Raw genomic sequence first — 17,285 nt, 5'->3', positions numbered from 1 at the left:
GGGCCCAGAGATACCTCTCCGTCATACGGAGTGACAAATCCCAGTCTCGATCCGTGTGAACCCAACAGACACTTTCGGAGATACCTGTAGTGCACCTTTATAGTCACCCAGTTACGTTGTGACGTTTGGTACACCCAAAGCACTCCTACGGTATCCGGGAGTTACACGATCTCATGGTCTAAGGAAGAGATACTTGACATTGAAAAAGCTCTAGCAAAACGAACTACACGAACTTGTGCTATGCTTAGGATTGGGTCTTGTCCATTACGTCATTCTCCTAATGACGTGATCCCGTTGTCAATGACATCTAATGTCCATAGTCAGGAAACCATGACTATCCATTGACCAGCGAGCTAGTCAACTAGAGGCTCACTAGGGACGTATTGAGGTCTATGTATTCACACGTGTATTACGATTTCCTGATAATACAGTTATAGCATGAATAAAAGACAATTATCATGAACAAGGAAATATAATAATAATGCTTTTATTATTGCCTCTAGGGCATATTTCCAACAATTTGGACATGTCAAAGTGGCACTTCCTTCACATAGTGCTGCTTTGAACAAAATAGGAAAATTAATATTTTCGAATTATTTTTGAACTAGGCAAGGAATGTTTTTGACATATTTGATGAAGATATGATCCAAAAAATTTATGAGAATTTTTTGGGAATTTTTGGAATAACAGAAATATAGGTTGCTTTACAACCTAGGGCAAAAACTGCCACATGGACATGACACATAGGCAAAACTGATGAGATGGCGCCTAGTCATCACAACCTAACACAATCTACAAGGCTATGACCATCTATATTGGTCGTTAACAACTAGAAATAAGGCAGCGGTCCAGCACTGTTTGCTTTATGACCATTTCGTGTAAAAAATTACGACCTTTCTGACCAAAATGGTCGCAATGGTTTAGGGTTTGGAGCCCCCGAATAGCTTTTGACCAATTGGTCTGAAATGGTCATAGATCTATGACCAATTCTTCCAGGGTCACTGACAGAAGGTCACTAGTTGACATATTTCTTGTAGTGAACACAAGCACAAGGTTCAACTTCAAACTCTACTAATAATCTAGCCTACCACATGCTTGAACATCTAGCCCTACCACAAATTGCAAGCACAGCGTAGCAACCAACCATACCAGCTCACAGATCAGACCACTAATCAACCATGCATCTAGATCAAACCCTAGCCGCAGCTCAGATCTAGCTAGAAGGAACATAGAGAAAGGGGGATTCAACTCACAGAGGCCATGGCTGCAGCTTGAGGACGAGGGGGGACGGTCGTGAAAGATCAACGCCGGCCGGTTAAGGAGCGCCGACGCCGTGGACCCCGGTCCAATGAAGATGTGTGGCTTACTTGCTCGTCGATGCCGATGCGCGTCGGCGGGAAAGCTCGAACGGAGGAAGAATGGTGGCGGGAGTTGGGGCGGTGAGGGAGGAGCTAAATAGGGGTGGACTCGGCGGGAGGTGAGCCGAAATCCTCCCGCCGATTTTTCGGTGACGCGGGCGAGCTCGCGCCATCTCCCCTGCTCGCACGAGGGAAGAAGCACGTCGCCCTCCCCTGCCTTACCCGAGCCAGGCTCGCGAGCTACTGCCGATTCGGGTGTTTCCCCCGGGCCTGGCCTGGACATGCTTTAAGTTCCGTGCGATGCGGGCCGCACAGTGAACGCAGGCAACCAAACGGACCACTTTCTTGCCGCGCGGGCCAGGCTAGGCCTAATGCGGGCAACCAAACACGCCCTTAGTGTATTTCGATCAGCTAGGCTGAGGTCCTCACCGCACATACTTATTTTGAGGTGAACATACCCCGTAGGCCAAATTTATGTAGGGTCTAGCCACCGGATAAAAAAAAGTGGGGCACACAAGTGAGGTACGCTTAGTCTTTGCTCGCGTGACATAGAGAACTGAGTCTAACCAGGAGGGTAACAATCCAACAAAAAAGAAGGCAAAAATTAATAATTATCCCAATAACAATGAACATAATCTCTTTGTATGTTAAAAAGAAACAATTGTAATTCAGATCATCAAATACAACCAACCAATCAATGAATAAATCATAGGCTAATAGGAAAATCTACAGGATCCCATGTGTGCAGCATTTTCTCAGTTAATCTATTACAGAAGACCGGGGCGAGAATGAAAGGGGAAGTGGGGCGTCGTGAGCGCAGCCCGGTCAAGGTTGCTCCTTTTCTTCTCCTTCCTCTCCTCATTCTTTACACCCTGCTGCTTCTTGTTCTTCTCACTGTGGCCGGAATCTTTAGCAGCCGACGAGGAAGACGGCGACGATGCGGAGGAGGTGTTCTTTGGGAGCACCTGGACATCTGAACGGCCACTGCAGAATCCCATAGCTGCCTTGGAAAAGCAGGTGATTCGTGTGTGTGTTTCTGTTGGAAAAGCAGGGCGCCCGGCGACCATTTTTATAGGAGAGGACAGCCAGCTCCGGCCTTCCAGCAAGGTTCGCTGCTCACATTCGAGCACATGGTGGCCTGCACCTGCACCCATCGCAACGACAACGATTTTGCCTTCCATCGGCAGTGACGCACCCAAGTGTCTGACGGGTGGGCGCCTGGGCTCCCATGGTCCACTTGTTAGTCTGTAGTGTTGTGGCGCTGTTGGTACTTGCAGTCTACCGGGTCCTGTTGAATTTTTCTTGGTCTTAGCTGATAGTAGGACACCGGTGGTCATGCAACATTGACCGATGACTCAGCACAGAGGTGAGGTTGCTTGGTTGCCAAGGTCCCAATGATAAAGACTTTCATTTGTTTTCTCTATTTTCTAGGGAAAAATGATTTATTCGTGTGGAGTAGAATGTAGACCTGCCAATCATCTCCCGGGTCGGAAAGTGGGAGGAAGCCGTTTGGTTTTACCATGTGTCTTATATCACCTTTTTTATTATATAGAGAAATGTTATGGTTAATATATTTTGATGAGTTTGATTGGAAAATTTCACCATACATACTTATTTCAGTGAAGTGTTCACAAGCGAGGTGATGGACGTGCGCATTTGCCGAGCTTTCACCTTGGTCCTTGCGCCTTCATCTTCTTCGCCATAACATTATGCAATAGAATATACCATACAAAGTCGAGAATCACTACATGATATCAATATGCATGGACATCTTTCTTCTCTTTTCATCTTTTCGTTAGTTTATGACAAATACATCAAACTACAAACATTTTTTCTGAGGCATATGAACGTTCTTCACCATAAACATTATGCAATAGAATCTAAAGATGTATGTAGTCTGAGTGAGGTTTTATGTTAATGGCACACGAATTTAATGGCTAATACACTTGTTGAAATATATGAATATAGAGATGGCATGCAACAGTGTGAGATATGGCTATCGACACCCAAAAACAAGAACAAAAGGAGCACTCGATGAATTTATTTTTACTTCTTTATGGCCAGGAGACTTTTTTCACATCGAGTCATGAGGACACCGTACTATGAAAAGGGGTTCTATCGAAAAGCCCGTGGGAATGGTTGGTGGCTATGGGCAGGTGGATCTGCTCCTCTTCTTAGGCCGACTTGAATGGAGTCGACGGATCTGAGGCTCGACAAGCACGTGCAAGGTCCACAATGACTCAATCTTGGCATTAATGGTGAGCCGCTACTCATAACACAAATTGTTCTATTATGATGCTTTACTGATTCAGATGAGACACACGGGCTAAGTTGTCTCCGGCATACCACTGATTTTGTCTGGTAGTATTGATTAATCTAGTCCATTGAATGAGTCGAAATAGACGACTTATATGAAAGGGGTGGAGAAGGTTCATTTATCAGGAATCTACTTGTTGCATAATGCACATGCCACAAACGATAAAGTGGAAGCACACTCGGATGAAGAGGATGGTGAATTGATCAATAATCCCATGTCTTTTTTTGCTGAGAAATCTTGGATCAAGACATCGTAATCAGGATTTGATCTATCATGAAGTTTTAGCGCCACATAAGATCCACGGCATGCTATCTGTCGGTGCAGCGGCTTTGAGTTGTCGGAAAAAAAGCCAGGAGCTTAAGTAATTCCTCAGTTCAGTATGCGTTTAAAGGCAGGGTTGAGCAACCAATCATAAGCCAGCGAGGATACATTTCCCGTGCCCCTATTTAGTTAGTACTTCCGAGTTAAGAGCGAGAAAACAAACTATTTCATTTAATAGAAAAAAGTGCAACGGCTGTAGAGTGAAAAGGCCATGAGGATGGCTACGGCTTTGAAGCTCCTTTATCTACCATAGATAGAATGGAAGAGTTTTTTCTCACTACACTGATCCACCAAGGCTAGGGATATCCAATGGGATGGAGCTATTTCCCTTGGCACCTTATAGTCCTCAGACGATGAACAGAGCACTAGATGCCCTAATCTACTCCTATGCTAAGTGTCTTTGTTTGGTTTGATTTCTTGTGAAAGCGGCTAGCCCCCTCTTTACCACGCGATAGGTCAGCGAAGCGTGAGCGGGCGCTCCGAAGTAAAGGCCAAACACTTCGGCCTAAGGGGAATGAGCAACAAAATGACAAGATGAGGTGCCCCGGGCACCCCCATATAGAAAGAAGGGTCGAAGGTTTTGGGCCTGTAGCTCCCCCCCCCTCGTCGAGTGGTGCTTGTTTGGGGGGTGTGCCGCCAGAAAGCGGGCTTGAAGCTCTCGCCTTACCAACGAGCCGACTGCTGATGGTTGTTGGTCACGAGTACTACAAAAAAGTGAAGATGAATCTTTCTATTTCACATGGAGGAGTGTGCATCTTTATGTTGGGTGTTCTTCTGCCGTGCGACCCGATGGCTTATGTGCGACCTGTGGCCCACGCCTCCTATTCTATTTGTTCAGGGCGGGCGGCGTGAACTCTGATTCGATCCGGGTATTCAATCCCGCCGCTGAGATGCTCAGCGCTCAAAGCAAATAGGATTCTGTATCTAATACTAATAGGTACTAACCGCATTCAAGATTGACTTGACCTCTTATTTTGGATAGGTAGAAATGCTTACGCCCTAGGGGTTTAAAACGCCCACTCCCTTTGGTTGACTTTACTTAGATGCACAGTAAAAGGTCTCAAAATTAAAGATATTTTTAATATAAAAAATTATATACTTAAGTTTTACTCTATCATTCATGTTAATTATTTTATACTAAGCATTTTTATTTGGTCGCAACTCAAATTACCATTAAACAAATATTTTTACTAAAGCATTTTTTGCATGCTATCTTTTTGGAGCATAGATATAAATATTACAATTGTGTGAAAAATATATAACCTCAATATATATGGGTGTGATTACATTAATGATCCCCTATCTTTCTTTTTTTTCACCCGCAACAAAAAAAGAGATAGGGGATCATTAATGTAATCACACCCATATATATTGAGGTTATATATTTTCACACAATTGTAATATTTATAATAAAAAGTATGTTGCCATGTTGAGATAAAACTATATTTTTAGTGAAAACATGTTAGTCATCAATTGTCTTACAATTCCTAGAAAAGCTTTTGTTTAATATATTTCACCCTAAATCATAACAAACCAAATCTATCACAATAGTCCATAAATTATTTTATGCCCCTTAACATATTAGGATATGCTTACATTTGTCCTTGTTCATAGTCTCCAAATTTTGATACAATGTATTTAAGTAACCAATAACTAGATAAAGGTTCAACTAAAAGGAGAATTATAGAGTGTATTAGATGTCAACAAGTGGTCTGTTCTTGAATCTTCTAAAACCATCGCTCATTGGCAACACTTGTTTCTTGGTCAAATGTGTGTTCTTATTTCTTGGCGAAAGGAGTGTGGAGGGTCAGCAATTACCCATCATCACTTGCATCCTCTATACATGGTCACAAAACCATACCATTCACATATTTTCAATACTTTTTTCAAACTTGTAAAACATCTTTTTATTTTTTGTTAGATACCGAGCGATGTGGTTCTAAATAGCCAAATTGCCGCTCCCGGTTCAAGTGGCACTTGCTGCCATTGGAACAACAATGGTAGGATGCATCACAATTCTTAAAAATGAGGGCGACTAAATCCACATGGGAGATTGGATTTCCTTTATATCATGACTTTGCAGTGTCGCCGTCCATGTATTGGTGTGTTTAATTATGTAACTCATTCTCTTTTATCCTGCTTCGGGTATTTTAGAACCTTCCCGCAGTAATGTAAGTATGTTGCAATGCTGAATTAAACTATATTTTATGGAGAAATATGTTTAGTTATCAACTATGTCTTGGGATTTTTAGAAAAAAAACTTTTGTTAAATAGATCTCACCCTAAATCATACCTAACCAAATCTAGCACAATACTCCATAAATTATTTTATTCTGCCTAACACATTAGGATGTGTTTATATTTATCCTTGTCCATGAGATCCATAAATTTCAACAATTTTGATACAATGTATTAGAATAACCAATAACTAAATAAATGTTCAACTAAATAGAGAATCTAGAGCGTATTTGATGTCAAGAAGTGGTATGTCCTCAAATTTTCTAAAACCATTGCTCCTTGGTAACGCTTGTTTCTTGGTCAAATGTGTGTTCTTATTTCTGGGTGAGAAGAAGTGGAAAGGGTTAGTTATTACCCATCAACGCTTGCACCCACTATACATGGTAGCGAAACCAAACCATTCGCATATTTCCAATACTTATTTAAAACTTGCAAACATCTTTCAATTTGTATCTACACACAGAGCGCGATGGTGCTCAAGAGCCAAATTGCCGCTCCCAGATCAGGTGGCATTTTCTGCCACTTGAACAACAATGCTATGTGGCATCAAAATCCTTAAAAGGGGGGCTCATATGCTTTGTTTTTAGGTGATTGTTTTAGTCTATTTAGAGTTTGTGTCCTACTCAGGAAGGTGTTGGAAATATGCCCTAGAGGCAATAATAAATTAGTTATTATTATATTTCCTTGTTCATGATAATCGTTTATTATCCATGCTATAATTGTATTGAAAGGAAACTCAGATACATGTGTGGATACATAGACAACACCATGTCCCTAGTAAGCCTCTGTTGACTAGCTCGTTGATCAATAGATGGTTACGGTTTCCTAACCATGGACATTGGATGACGTTGATAACGGGATCACATCATTAGCAGAATGATGTGATGGACAAGACCCAATCCTAAGCTAGCCTAGCACAAAGATCGTGTAGTTCGTATGCTAAAGCTTTTCTAATGTCAAGTATCATTTCCTTAGACCATGAGATTGTGCAACTCCCGGATACCGTAGGAATGCTTTGGGTGTACCAAACGTCACAACGTAACTGGGTGGCTATAAAGGTGCACTACAGGTATCTCCGAAAGTGTCTGTTGGGTTGGCACGAATCGAGACTGGGATTTGTCACTCCGTGTGACGGAGAGGTATCTCTAGGCCCACTCGGTAGGACATCATCATAAATGTGCACAATGTGATCAAAGAGTTGATCGCAGCATGATGTGTTATGGAACGAGTAAAGAGACTTGCCGGTAACGAGATTGAACAAGGTATCGGGATACCGACGATCGAATCTTGGGCAAGTATAATACCACTGGACAAAGGGAATTGTATACGGGATCGATTGAGTCCTTGACATCGTGGTTCATCCGATTAGATCATCGTGGAACATGTGGGAACCAACATGGGTATCCAGATCCCGCTGTTGGTTATTGATCGGAGAATGTCTCGGTCATGTCTACATGTCTCCCGAACCCGTAGGGTCTACAAACTTAAGGTTCGATGACGCTAGGGTTATAAAGGAAGTTTGTATGTGGTTACCGAATGTTGTTCGGAGTCCCGGATGAGATCCCGGACATCACGAGGAGTTCCAGAATGGTCTGGAGGTAAAGATTTATATATGGAAAGTTGTTGTTCGGGTTCCGGAAAAAGTTCGGGTTTTTCGGTATTGTACCGGGAAGCTTCCAGAAGGTTCCGGAGGGTTCCGGAGGTCTGGAAATTGTTCCACCACGTCCAATACAGTAGCATGGGCTGTAGGGGGGCGCCCTAGCCTTAATGGGCCAGGGGCACCAGCCCCCCCAAGGCCCATGCGCATGGGAAGGGGAAAACCCTAAGGGGAAGGGCCTCCACTTGACTTGGGAGGCACTCCTCCCCCCCTTGGCCGCCGCCCCCTCGTCAGATTGGATCTGAGGGGGCCGGCCCCCCTCTCCCTTTCCCCTATATATATGGGGGGGGGGTGGGAGGGCAGCCGCACCATAAGTTCTGGCGTAGCCCTCCCCCTCTCCCAAGTACTCCTCCTCTCCCGCGGTGCTTGGCGAAGCCCTGCAGGATTGCCACGCTCCTCCATCACCACCACGCCGTTGTGCTGCTGCTGGATGGAGTGTTTCTCAACCTCTCCCTCTCTCCTTGCTGGATCAAGGCATGGGAGACGTCACCGGGCTGTACGTGTGTTGAACGCGGAGGTGCCGTCCGTTCGGCACTAGGATCTCCGGTGATTTGGATCACGACGAGTACGACTCCTTCAACCCTGTTCTCTTGAATACTTCCGCTTAGCGATCTACAAGGGTATGTAGATGCACTCTCCTTCCCTCGTTGCTGGTTTCTCCATAGATAGATCTTGGTGACACGTAGGAAAATTTTGAATTTCTGCTACGTTCCCCAACAGTGGCATCATGAGCTAGGTCTATTGCGTAGATTCTTTGCACGAGTAGAACACAAAGTAGTTGTGGGCGTTGATTTTGTTCAGTATGCTTACCGTTACTAGTCCAATCTTGTTTCGACGGTATTGTGGGATGAAGCGGCCCGGACCGACCTTACACGTACTCTTACGTGAGACAGGTTCCACCGACTGACATGCACTTGGTGCATAAGGTGGCTAGCGGGTGCCAGTCTCTCCCACTTTAGTCGGAACGGATTCGATGAAAAGGGTCCTTATGAAGGGTAAATAGCAATTGGCATATCACGTTGTGGTTTTGCGTAGGTAAGAAACGTTCTTGCTAGAAACCCATAGCAGCCACGTAAAACATGCAAACAACAATTAAAGGACGTCTAACTTGTTTTTGCAGGGTATGCTATGTGATGTGATATGGCCAAGAAGAATGTGATGAATGATATGTGATGTATGAGATTGATCATGTTCTTGTAATAGGAATCACGACTTGCATGTCGATGAGTATGACAACCGGCAAGAGCCATAGGAGTTATCTTAAAATATTGTATGACCTGCGTGTCATTGAACAACGCCATGTAATTACTTTACTTTATTGCTAACCGGTAGCCATAGTAGTAGAAGTAATAAGTTGGCGAGACAACTTCATGGAGACACGATGATAGAGATCATGATGATGGAGATCATGGTGTCATGCCGGTGACGATGATGATCATGGAGCCCCGAAGATGGAGATCAAAAGGAGCAAAATGATATTGGCCATATCATGTCATTTTTTGATTGCATGTGATGTTTATCATGTTTATGCATCTTATTTTCTTAGAACAACGGTAGTAAATAAGATGATCCCTCATTAAAATTTCAACAAAGTGTTCCCCCTAACTGTGCACCATTGCGAAAGTTCATCGTTTCGAAGCACCACGTGATGATCGGGTGTGATAGATTCTTACGTTCACATACAACAGGTGTAAGCCAGATTTACACACGCGAAACACTTAGGTTGACTTGACGAGCCTAGCATGTACAGACATGGCCTCGGAACACAAGAGGCCGAAAGGTCGAGCATGAGTCGTATAGTAGATACGATCAACATGAAGATGTTCACCGATGATGACTAGTCCGTCTCACGTGATGATCGGACACGGCCTAGTTGACTCGGATCATGTAACACTTAGATGACTAGAGGGATGTCTATCTGAGTGGGAGTTCATTAGATGAACTTAATTATCCTGAACATAGTCAAAAGCCCTTTGCAAATTATGTCATAGCTCGCGCTTTAGTTCCACTGTTTAGATATGTTCCTAGAGAAAATATAGTTGAAAGTTGACAGTAGCGATTATGCGGACAGTAGAAAGCTTATGTCCTTAATGCACCGCTCAGTGTGCAGAACCCCAAACGTCGTCTGTGGATGTTGCGAACATCGGACATACACGTTTTGATAACTACGTGATAGTTCAGTTAAACGGTTTAGAGTTGAGGCACCAAAGACGTTTTTCGAAACGTCGCGGAACATATGAGATGTTTCGAGGGCTGAAATTGGGATTTCAGGCTCGTGCCCACGTCAAGAGGTATAAGACCTCCGACGATTTTCTTAGCCTGCAAACTAAGGGAGAAAAGCTCAATCGTTGAGCTTGTGCTCAGATTGTCTGAAGTGCAACAATCACTTGAATCGAGTGGGAGTTGATCTTCCAGATGAGATGGTGATGTTTCTCCAAAGTCATTTGCCACTAAGCTGCTAGAGCTTCGTGATGAACTATAACATATCAGGGATAGATATGATGATCCTTGAGATATTCGCGATGTTTGACACCGCAAAAGTAGAAATCAAGAAGGAGCATCAATTGTTGATGGTTAGTGAAAACCACTAGTTTCAAGAAGGGTAAGGGAAAGAAGGGGTACTTCATGAAATGGCAAATCAGTTGCTGCTCCAGTGAAGAAACCCAGGGTTAAACCCAAACCCGAGACTAAGTGCTTATGTAATAAGGGGAACAACCACTGGAGCAGAATTACCCTAGACACTTGGTATAGATAAGAAGGCTGGCAAGGTCGATAGAAGTATATTGGATATACATTATGTTAATGTGTACTTTACTAGTACTCCTAGTAGCACCAGGGTATTAGATACCGGTTCGGTTGCTAAGTGTTAGTAACTCGAAATAAAAGCTACGGAATAAACGGAGACTAGCTAAAGGTGAGCTGACGATATGTGTTGGAAGTGTGTCCAAGTTTTATGTGATCAAACATCGCACGCTCCCTCTAGCATCAAGATTAGTATTAAACCTGAATAATTGTCATTTGGTGTTTGCGTTGAGCATAGACATGATTGGATTATGTCTATTGCAATACGGTTATTCATTTAAGGAGAATAATGGTTACTCTATTTTATTTGAATAATACCTCAATGGTATTGCACCTAAGAGGAATGGTTTATTGAATCTCGATCGTAGTGATACATATTTTCATGCCAAAAGATATAAGATAGTAATGATAGTACCACTTACTTGTGGCACTGCCATGTAAGTCATATTGGTGTAAAACGCATGAAGAAGCTCCATGTTGATGGATCTTTGGACTCACTCGTTTTGAAAAGTTTGAGACATGCGAACCATGTCTATTGGTGTATACGCAAGAAGAAACTCCATGCAGATGGATCGTTTGGACTCACTTGATTTTGAATCACTTGAGATATGCAAATCATACCACATGGGCAAGATGACTGAAAAGCCTCATTTTCAGTAAGATGGAACAAGATAGCAACTTGTTGGAAGTAATACATTTTGATGTGTGCAGTCCAATAAGTGCTAAGGCACGCAGTGGATATCGTTATGTTCTTACTTCACAGATGATTTGAGTAGATACTAAGTATATTTACTTGATGAAACACAAGTCTGAATTATTGAATGGTTCAAGTAATTTCAGAGTGAAGTTGAAGATCATCGTGACAAGAGGATAAAATGTCTATGATATGATCATAGAGATGAGTATCTGAGTTACGAGCTTTGGCACACAATTAAGACATTGTGGAAATTGTTTCACAATTAATACCGCCTGGAACACCATAGTGTGATGGTGTGTCTGAACATCATAGTTGCACCCTATTGGATATGGTGCGTACCATGATGTCTCTTATCGAATTACCACTATCGTTCATGGGTTAGGCATTAGAGACAACCACACTCACTTTAAATAGGGCACCACGTAATTCCATTGAGACGACACCGTTTGAACTGTGGTTTGGAGAAACCTAAGTTGTCGTTTCTTAAAGGTTTGGGGCTGCGACGCTTATGTGAAAAAGTTTCAAGTTGATAAGCTCGAACCCAAAGCGGATAAAATGCATCTTCATAGGACACCCAAAACAGTTGGGTATACCTCCTAATTCAGATCCGAAAGCAATAGGGATTGTTCCTTGAATCAGGTCCTTTCTCGAGGAAAGGTTTGTCTCCAGAATTGAGTGGGAGGATAGTGGAGACTTGATGAGGTTATTGAACCATCACTTCAACCAGTGTGTAGCAGGGCACAGGAAGTTGTTCCCGTGGCACCTACACCAATTGAAGTGGAAGCTTATGATATTGATCATGAAGCTTCGGATCAAGTCACTACCGAACCTCCTAGGACGACAAGGACGCGTACTGCTTCGGAGTGGTACGGTGATCCTGTCTTGAAGGTCATGTTGCTAGACAACAATGAACCTACGAGCTATGGAGAAGCGATGGTGGGCCCAAATTCCGACAAATGGTTAGAAGCCATGAAATCCGAGATAGGATCCATGTATCAGAACAAAGCATGGACTTTGGTGGACTTGCCCGATGATCGGCAAGCCATTGAGATAAATGGATCTTTAAGAAGAAGACGGACGTGGACGATAATGTCACCGTCTATGAAGCTCAACTTGTGGCGAAGAGTTTTTCACAAGTTCAAGGAGTTGACTAAAATGAGATTTTCTCATCCGTAGCGATGCTTAAGTCCGTCGGAATCATGTTAGCATTAGCTGCATTTATGAAATCTGGCAAATGGATGTCAAAACGAGTTTCCTTACCAGTCATTGTAAGGAAAGGTTGTATGTGATACAATCAGAAAGGTTTTGTCGATCCTAAGGATGCTAAAAGGTATGCTGACTCCAGCAATCCTTCTAAGGACTGGAGTAAGCATCTCGGAGTTGGTATGTACGCTTTGATGAGATGATCAAAGATTTTGGGTTTATACAAAGTTTATGAGAAACTTGTATTTCCAAAGAAGGGAGTGGGAGCACTATAGAATTTTTGATGAGTATATGTTGTTGACATATTGTTGATCAGAAATGATGTAGAAATTCTAGAAAGCATATAGGGTTGTTTGAAAAGTGTTTTTCAATGAAAATCTGGATTAGGCTACTTGAACAATAAGCATCAAGATCTATAAGATAGATCAAAATGTTTAATAATACTTTCAAATGAGCATATACCTTGACATGATCTTGAAGGTGTTCAAGATGGATCAGTCAAAGAAGGAGTTCTTGCCTGAGATGTAAGGTATGAAGTTAAGACTTAAAGCTCGACCACGGCAGAAAAGAGAGAAAGGACGAAGGTCGTCCCCTATGCTTCAAACGTAGGCTCTATAGTATGCTATGCTGTGTACCGCACCGGAAGTGTGTCTTGCCACGAGTCAGTCAAGGGGTACAAGAATGATCCAGGAATGGATCATTGGACATCGGTCAAAATTGTCCTTGGAGTAAATAAGGACATGTTTCTCGATTATGGAGGTGATAAAGAGTTCGGCGTAAAGGGTTACACCAATGCAAGCTTTAACACCTATCCGAGTGACTCTGAGTAGCAAACCGGATACGTATAGTGGAGCAACCATTTGGAATAAGCTTCAAGTGGAGCGTAGAAGCAGCATTTACAATATGACTTAGAGATTTGCGAAGTACATACGGATCTGAATGTTGTAGACCCGTTGACTAAAACTTCTCTTACAAGCAAAACATGATCAAACCCTAGAACTCATTGAGACTTAATCACATGGTGATGTGAACTAGTTTAAGACAATAGTAGACTCTTTGGATGTTGGTCACATGGCGATGTGACCTATCAGTGTTGATCACATGGCGATGTGAACTAGATTATTGACTCTAGTGCAAGTGGGAGACTGTTGGAAATATGCCCTAGAGGCAATAATAAATTAGTTATTATTATATTTCCTTGTTCATGATAATCGTTTATTATCCATGCTATAATTGTATTGAAAGGAAACTCAGATACATGTGTGGATACATAGACAACACCATGTCCCTAGGAAGCCTCTGTTGACTAGCTCGTTGATCAATAGATGGTTACGGTTTCCTAACCATGGACATTGGATGTCGTTGATAACGGGATCACATCATTAGCAGAATGATGTGATGGACAAGACCCAATCCTAAGCTAGCCTAGCACAAAGATCGTGTAGTTCGTATGCTAAAGCTTTTCTAGTGTCAAGTATCATTTCCTTAGACCATGAGATTGTGCAACTCCCGGATACCATAGGAATGCTTTGGGTGTACCAAACGTCACAACGTAACTGGGTGGCTATAAAGGTGCACTACAGGTATCTCCGAAAGTGTCTGTTGGGTTGGCACGAATCGAGACTGGGATTTGTCACTCCGTGTGACGGAGAGGTATCTCTAGGCCCACTCGGTAGGACATCATCATAAATGTGCACAATGTGATCAAAGAGTTGATCGCAGGATGATGTGTTACGGAACGAGTAAAGAGACTTGCCGGTAACGAGATTGAACAAGGTATCGGGATACCGACGATCGAATCTCGGGCAAGTATAATACCGTTGGACAAAGGGAATTGTATACGGGATCGATTGAGTCCTTGACATCGTGGTTCATCCGATGAGATCATCGTGGAACATGTGGGAGCCAACATGGGTATCCAGATCCCGCTGTTGGTTATTGACCGGAGAACGTCTCGGTCATGTCTACATGTCTCCCGAACCCGTAGGGTCTACGCACTTAAGGTTCGATGACGCTAGGGTTATAAAGGAAGTTTGTATGTGGTTACCGAATGTTGTTTGGAGTCCCGGATGAGATCCCGGACGTCACGAGGAGTTCCGGAATGGTCCGGAGGTAAAGATTTATATATGGAAAGTTGTTGTTCGGGTTCCGGAAAAAGTTCGGGTTTTTCGGTATTGTACCGGGAAGCTTCCAGAAGGTTCCGGAGGATTCCGGAGGGTTCCAGAGGTCCGGAAATTGTTCCGCCACGTCCAATACAGTAGCATGGGCTGTAGGGGGGCGCCCTAGCCTTAATGGGCCAGGGGCACCAGCCCCCCAAGGCCCATGCGCATGGGAAGGGGAAAACCCTAAGGGGAAGGGCCTCCACTTGACTTGGGAGGCACTCCTCCCCCCCTTGGCCGCCGCCCCCTCGTCAGATTGGATCTGAGGGGGCCGGCCCCCCTCTCCCTTGCCCCTATATATATGTGGGGGGTGGGAGGGCAGCCGCACCACAAGTTCTGGCGTAGCCCTCCCCCTCTCCCAAGTACTCCTCCTCTCCCGCGGTGCTTGGCGAAGCCCTGCAGGATTGCCACGCTCCTCCATCACCACCACGCCGTTGTGCTGCTGCTGGACGGAGTCTTCCTCAACCTCTCCCTCTCTCCTTACTGGATCAAGGCATGGGAGACGTCACCGGGATGTACGTGTGTTGAACGCGGAGGTGCCGTCCGTTCGGCACTAGGATCTCCGGTGATTTGGATCACGACGAGTACGACTCCTTCAACCCCGTTCTCTTGAACGCTTCCGCTTAGCGATCTACAAGGGTATGTAGATGCACTCGCCTTCCCTCGTTGCTGGTTTCTTCATAGATAGATCTTGGTGACACGTAGGAAAATTTTGAATTTCTGCTACGTTCCCCAACAGAAGGAAGGGGAGGAGGCGGCAACTCGCTGAAGACGAAATAAGGTTCTCACCGCTTAGCCCCCGTCCCGGTGGTGCATCTTGCGTTGCCGGAGGGCGTGTGCGCTGTGGAGGTGTGTCTAGATCTCACGGGATTTAGTCGGTTTTGTCTTTGGTGAATCCGGGCTTTGTTCTTCTGCGTTCTCATGTCTACAGCTTGGATCCTTACGATCTATGCTTCTCTTCATCGGCGACAGTTGTTGTTCTAGTATGTTGGTTCTTTGGGGCCTTAGCATGACGATTTACCGACTGTCTACTGCAACAAGTTTTCTTGGCTCTGGTGAGGGAGGGGCGACGACGGCGGCGCAACTTCAGCTCGCTCTAGTGCTTGTAGTTGTCACTAGGTGGTCTACGGACATCGATGTAATTTTTTTTTTACTTTTCATGTTCTTTGCACTGTCATGATGTTTGATGAATAGATGACAAGGTTGGCACAACGTTCCTGTAATTTCTCATTTTGCTGTCAGGATACAAGGTAATTCCATGGCGATCTTCTATGAAGTAACACAAGGTTGACATAAACTTATCAAGGTTGGCATGACATTGGGCATCTCTAAATGGAATAAACAGCTACAAAAGTGTTCAGTTAAATGATACAACTTAGGGACTGCAACACACCATGGTATAATAAAGTACCTATGGGGCATATACTGTGATGCAATCCCAGTCCAGCTAGACTCAACTCTGGCACACATGTGCCACAAATTCATTATACCAACGTGTCAAGTCGAGGCCAAACCACATAGTACAACAGGCGTATCAGTTGTTCCCTCCCCCTTCCCCTTCTAAAAGACAAGCATTCACCGTTTACCCTATGTCGTGTTGTGTCTCCTCCCACAACTGATTGTGGCGCTAAAATCTACATAATATTAGCAGGGAGCCATGAACACATATTAGGGCTCATTTGATTCAAAGGATTTTTATAAGAATTTTGGAGGATTGGAATCCTTAGGATTTTTTCTATAATTTTTCTTCTATCCATAGGATTGAATCCTATGTGATTTTTTCTAAGGATTCCTTTGTACTACGTTCCATATGAATTTTAGCATCCATTCAAATCTCTTTGAAAGAATCCTTTGTTTTCCCCTAGTGCAATAAAACAAACCAAAATGTTGTAGGATCGTGACAAGCTGGACATTCCAATCGTATATTTTTTCCTATTCCCACATTTTTAGAACCTTGCGAATGAAAGAGGCCCTTAGTAGTGTATTCACGCAAGTGTCACTTTTTCTTATCTTCCATAGATTACCAGTGTTGTTTCGGCAGTTACCCTTCAAAGTTAAATCTCCTTTGTGCATCACGTAAAGAAGATCCATTTTGTTAGAGAAAAACATTGTGACAAACCACATTATATAGCGATCTCTGGTGTTAGATTTTGGCAATGGAACTTTGCTGTGGAAAACATCTACCTAACAATCAACCAATCCCCAACCAAGGAAAAAAGAATCATCAGCCAATCGTTTGTTGGCTTTGTCCATGTCATGTTCAAGTTAATAAAGTGGAACTGTGTGGTTGTATCAGTGCACTTCCCCAAGTAAAATGATTTCATTTCGACTTCTCTACTATTTTTTGGGTGCAACATTTACGTTTGCTTTTGCCTGGTTCTTGCTCACACCCGCACCTTTAGCAGGAAGAAATAGGCTAAGCTTTGCTCGTTTGATCTGGTAAATTAAGTCAAGCGAGGGGAATGATAATCCAACAAACAAAATATGTAGGGAAAAATATATTGTCCTGATGGACAATGGAAAAAATCTCTAT

At 43.5% G+C, this 17,285-nt stretch overlaps 1 protein-coding gene across 1 annotated transcript; it reads right to left on the bottom strand.

The window, feature by feature from the left end:
* Positions 1-1,946: 1,946 nt before the first annotated feature.
* Positions 1,947-2,385, bottom strand: LOC123066803 (uncharacterized). The gene has a single exon (XM_044489811.1). The coding sequence runs from the start codon at positions 2,354-2,356 to the stop codon at positions 2,126-2,128; it is 231 nt and encodes a 76-aa protein (XP_044345746.1). The 5' UTR covers positions 2,357-2,385; the 3' UTR covers positions 1,947-2,125.
* Positions 2,386-17,285: the final 14,900 nt, after the last annotated feature.

This window comes from Triticum aestivum, chromosome 3B, assembly GCF_018294505.1.
Source record: "Triticum aestivum cultivar Chinese Spring chromosome 3B, IWGSC CS RefSeq v2.1, whole genome shotgun sequence".
Lineage (NCBI taxonomy): Eukaryota > Viridiplantae > Streptophyta > Magnoliopsida > Poales > Poaceae > Triticum > Triticum aestivum.
Note: the sequence above shows the minus strand (reverse complement) of the source record. Positions and strands in the feature narration are given on the sequence as shown.